At 38.9% G+C, this 5,581-nt stretch overlaps 1 protein-coding gene across 1 annotated transcript in view; it reads right to left on the reverse strand.

The window, feature by feature from the left end:
* The window catches only part of tusc3 (tumor suppressor candidate 3), a 97,129-nt gene that overhangs the window by 1,504 nt on the left and 90,044 nt on the right, over nt 1-5,581 (reverse strand). The window contains exon 9 of the mRNA XM_016542847.1: nt 1,114-1,204. Coding sequence (XP_016398333.1) covers nt 1,114-1,204 — 91 coding nt within the window. The remainder of the gene's footprint in view (nt 1-1,113; nt 1,205-5,581) is intronic.

Here is a 5,581-nt window from a genome sequence, read left to right on the forward strand (position 1 = left end):
TAGAGATGGTTGTGCGTGAAAATGCCAGTGGATCCGCAGTTTTTGAAATACTCAGACCAGCCCGTCTGGCACCAACAACCATTCCACGTTCAAAGTCACTTAAATCCCCTTTCTTCCCCATTCTGATGCTCGGTTTGCACTTCAGCAAGTCGTCTTCACCACATCTAGATGCCTAAATGCTTTGAGTTGCTGCCATGTGATTGGCTGATTAGCAATTTGTGTTACCAAGCAATTGAACAGGTGTACCTAATAAAGTGGCCGGTGAGTGTATAGCAACATATCCTTGGTTCAACTTACTTAACAAGCAAAGTTATCCCCAAAGGTTGACAGCTAAAGAAAAGTGAGTTTTTTTATTAAAGAAATGGGTTGTTTTTATGATTGAAATTTGAGTCACTAAACAAATCAATGAGCAGTCAATGAATGAATCAGTGAGTGAATCTGATCAGTTAGTGAATCTTATTTTTTTGTGCAAATGAAACAAACGATGCAAATCGCTTAATCAAAATTTTTACTGTTCATTACCATAGCAATAATAGCAATACATTTTAACCTCACAAAAATTTATTTACAGTAATGCACTTAAAATGTCTATGGAGATCAGCGACAGTTTAAATGTGTAAATGTGCAGCTTGTAATTTGTTAAGTTAGTTATTCTAATCATAATAATTAATAATTGTTCATTGTTTGAACTGTAAAGTTGACCAAATTGCAATTTAGCGTCTTTTGAACTTGTGGTTTATTACTGATGTAATTCATCTTAGTGAAATATTCTCCATGTAAACAGTACTTTGCAAATAGTTACATCAACTACATGTGAATCATGCATTTTTTATGAGCTTAACATTGTTCAATTCATAAATTAATTAACGACATTTAATTCAGTGCTTAAAACTTTTACCACAAGTGCGTAACTGTAAACCCATTTTTTTTTTTTTGTGGGACAACAAAGGTATAATCAACAGATGCGGTTCATTGAGCGGAACTTCAACTGAACCTAGAATATTGCTGTTAAAGTCAAAGCAGAGTGATACATTAATATCTAAGCTAAAGTTATATTACAAGGACAAATACTTAAGTGCAACGAGAGTGAGTTTTAACAGTGACAGATCTCACCTGTAAGGATATCCATGATATTTTGATCTGAAGATGGACAGAAGGAAGCTAAAGAAGAACACCACTAAACCAAGTCCAACAAGACAGATAACTGTAAAAAAACAAAAGCACAATGAGTGACACTCTCTTAATGAGCTGAATAATGCTTACATTGATTAAACTTAATTAGTATGCTGCAATGGTATTCTATAATAAGATTAAGCCATTGGTGAAAAATGGCTTTTCATGAACTTTGATCTAACAGCTAATCCCAAACAGCCATCTTAAATTAAGCCATTACTAATGAATGAAACAATAATCGCTACTTAAATGCTTATAAAACATGCTGAATCAGCTGCTTTGTCCCTTAGATAAAACAGTGCTCAAAATTTGATAACCTGCGGAATCACATTATAAGGTGATTTTAATGATTAGTCATGAAGCCATAAATATCGTGCAACTGGGGGGAAAAAAACTGTTTATTTTATGATGGGAAATAAAATAAACCATCTGCATAAATACTGCAGCTCGTCAATATCCTTTGCCCAGTACTCCCAGAGAATTTGCTGAATTTAGCATGCATATGTAAAATCACATCCACTTATGCACTGCTGACAAATGCAATCTTTATTGCATCCAAGAGTCAGGAAATTCCATCTTCAGCCTTCTTTTTTAGATTGTGGCGAAGAACTCTGATCGGACGATGCAACCATAACTTATTGAAGGCTAAGTCACATTCTTAAACTAACATCTGGTTGTAAAATGAATACCGATGCTTAACATTTAACAAGTCTATGGAATTGCATTGACAGTTGTATATTTTATTTTCTAATTCCATGGAAACTTAACAAATCTCTTTAAAATTTTCAAACATCAAATCTAGCATTTGATGAGCTGCTTATGAGAAGAAGATTTTACAGAATGTATTTAAAAGATTGCAAATAGTGATAAATAACATTGCAAATGGAAAACTTCACTCTTAAGGCCCCAATATACTCTTGGTAAAGTTCTTTTTCATTCTTTGGTTAGCGAAAATTTCGCCACCTCCCACACTGCTGGAAGCAGCATTTAAATGAATAAGTGCTGCGCACTTTACTGTTAATAACAAAATAAACACGCAACAAATATGGCAGCGTTGAGAAAACAGCAGTTAAGAAAGCATCTGATCATAGTGATGTGGATATGATTGCACAAGCTCTGCAATTCTGTTCTCCAGTCAAGTCACGCCATGTTTATTTATATAGCACCTTATACAATAGATGGCTTAAAAGCAAGCAGCTTTACAGTATTAAACATGGAAGAACAGTGTCAGTGTTGCTTTCAATTACTACTTCAATTTCTACTATAAAGCAGTTCTCCAGTGTGTTCATGTTTTTACTCACATCTGACCTCAAACTGAATAGAAGAAATTAACTGGAGAAGATTTCCACGTCAAAGAAGTTGGAGCCTCAGAGCACCTACCTACAGGAACCATGTAATCTCTTTTATGTAAACTTGGAACCTGGAAAACCTGGAAAGTATGCTTTGGCAAGCTGTTTCAGACTCCCAAAACAATTGTCGGTGTTTTAAGATCAACAGTCTTTACGATTATGACCGCATAGAGAAAGCATGGCTAGACTTCATCAACAAGGTGGTTGTGGACAAAAACCGAGAGCGAATGAAAGGGACCATTGATCACTAAGAAGGACTGTGTCTAAATAACACAAAACTACTGCAGCAAAGTGCCGACAAACCTTGAAGGCCGTGTTTCCACAAAAACCAACCACAAAGAATTTTACAAAGCCGACTGTGACGAGTGGGGGCGGGGCCGAGAGCCGTGGGAACGGAGCGAGGCCGGTGGAGTGATTGCTAATGAGGGACACCTGCACCACTCACCGGTCTCGAGTCTCACGGAGGAGCTCCGGAAGGATAAAGGAGGAGTGATTACAGTGTTGGACGAGAGAGGACCAGGCCTGGATTTTATTTTGTGTTTTGGTTTCGTTTGTGCGCGACAGTCGTCCGCGAGGGGCTGTCGCGCTATTTTGTGCTTATTTTATTAAAGTTTTGTTTAAGTGTTTGCCGGTTCCCGCCTCCTTCTTCCCGAACTACGAACGTTTGTTACACCGACGTTCAAGAAAAAGTTGCAATTTCTAAAGTGGTAATCACAGACACCAGTGCTAAAATACCAAAAGATATTCCCATGATCATAAAACCATGACAGTTGGAGCACCAAAATGAACATCAACATCTGCCCTGGCCAGACAAATCACCTGACTTGAATACCAATCAAACCACCATGGATAGTGTTGGAGAGTGAGATGCAGATTCCCTCCTCCAAATTCTCTAAAGCAACTGGCAGATGTTCTGGCAGACAACATTTAACTGGAGACAATTTAGAAGGTGTGTAATCTATTCTAAGAAGGTTTGAACCTGTATTAAAGGCAAACGGTGATAAAACACCTTAATAAAGAAATCAAATATTAAAAGTATTTCCGAGGTGTTTACATTATTTTGTCCAGCCCTTGTAGATCTTTTGTTCTGGGTACAGAGAAGAAAATCCTGGGTTATTTAAAAGCACAATATGGTTTCTAAAAGGCTGTGTGTGTGTGTGTCTGTGCATGCGAGAGAGTCAGTGTGTAAGTAGTAAACATATTAAAGAGCGAGGCAGTGGCAGTTGATGTTTAGCTGAATGAGAAGCTAATCAGAGCTTAATCAAAGTGTGTTAACCTCCTCAAAAGAGGGGCACCTCCAATTACACCACACCGCCAGCACTGTTCCTCTCCAGATTAGTCATCCAGAAACACCCTCTTATCCTGGGATCACACCCTCAGAATACACACACACTGAGCTTTTAATTTAAAGTTTCAGTATCTACTGAACTTCCCCGAAGACTTGTTTTCAAGGCTTCATGCGGCAACGTTTACTCTGAGACATTGATGTTCTCGAGCCTATTATCATTTCCCTGACACGTTACAGAAGTCTTCCCAGAAGACACGCGGTAGTAGCCGCAAAAGGACTCTGCATTATACAAAAATGACAAACATGACTAACTGAGATGTGACATTTAAAAGCTGCTAAACATTTACTTTCAGGGTCGTCTGTGGCACTGGTGCAATCACATTTGGCTGGATGGAGCAGCTTGCCGTAAATGTTTCCGCGGGGGGAGTGGTGTTTGAAACTAAAGCGTCGCTACTCTGACAATCTTCATTTAGCATCTTCCTATTTTAAATGCTTCGAGTCGGTGTTTCCATGACAACCGCTGGGTTTGATCAACCACTCGCTGTGCAAGTAGTCTTCTTCTGCATAGTAGCAATTAACATTTTAAGTCACCAGAGGTTTATTTTGCAGCCTGTGCAAGTGTACTTACTGAAGTAAAAATGATCCAAAATTATATTAAAGGAATTGTTCACCCCAAAATGATGATATTTAGGTTTTTTGGTCATACAGTGAAAGTCAATGGGATCCAACATTGCTTTAGACCCCAAAATATCTGCTTTTTGGTTTACGTACCAAACATCTGGACCACTTATCTGCTGCAATCCACTAGCCTCCTGTAGTGAACAGTTTTAAAGCACATCCTTTTACCTTGTTTTTACACTTTAAGTACACACTGCTTCCCGGACTAATCATTCATAACATTTGTGTTGCAGAACATTGAGACTGTCACTCTTCGCTAGCTTTTGCGCTAGTTTTTACTAGTGAGTGTTTTATTTTCTTCCTAATGGCGCAGCATACAATAGTTTGCCTTTGGTTATGCATTAAATATAATTTTTATGATGATGAGCCTAATAAGATACTCCATCTGCTTTCTTTACAAATGTGTTAATGCTGTATAATGGGCTATTCCCTCTAAACTGTCTGTCCCGAACAGGGGCGCATTAATGCACAGGCTTCAACGGGCTGAAGCCCAGGGGCCTACACTTGGGAGGGGCCTACTGGCTGCAGGTAAATTATATTTTTCGAATAATTATTTGTATATGGGGGTTTGCAGCAGTGACAACAGCATTCTGTAAACAAACTCACACACTCAATTTCAGTGCCGCCCTGCTTTAGGGATTGCACAGATTAATCGACTTCAATGCTCTGCCATGACGCTTTAAGCTTGACGTCGACTAGTCGCTGGTCCTATAGGTGGCGCAACAGGAAAATAATCAAAAGTCGTTCAACCCCTACCCTGCCTGTAGTATATGTTGTGAATGGTTCAGTTTAGGTTTCCCCCACACATTTTGTATAGTTGGTATGTTCCACCGATATACTGTGAGCGGAATGCACAATCATAGGCGGAAATCCCAGGGGGGTCAGGGGGGACAGGACCCCCCTATTTGAGGGTTGTCCCCCCTAAAAATATGATTAAAAACCACGCTGTGTATCGTAAATAACAATGTTTTATACTTTAAATAATTGTGTAAGTAGTAAAACAACACAAACGGGGCAAAAATGCGTTAAGTTTAGAAACATTTTGAGTCTCCCCCTCCCTTGCCTCACAGTGCTTTGGTCCAAATGCCTGCTT

The sequence above is a fragment of the Sinocyclocheilus rhinocerous genome, unplaced genomic scaffold (assembly GCF_001515625.1).
Source record: "Sinocyclocheilus rhinocerous isolate Xijiao unplaced genomic scaffold, SAMN03320098_v1.1 scaffold3902, whole genome shotgun sequence".
Taxonomy (NCBI): Eukaryota; Metazoa; Chordata; class Actinopteri; order Cypriniformes; family Cyprinidae; genus Sinocyclocheilus; species Sinocyclocheilus rhinocerous.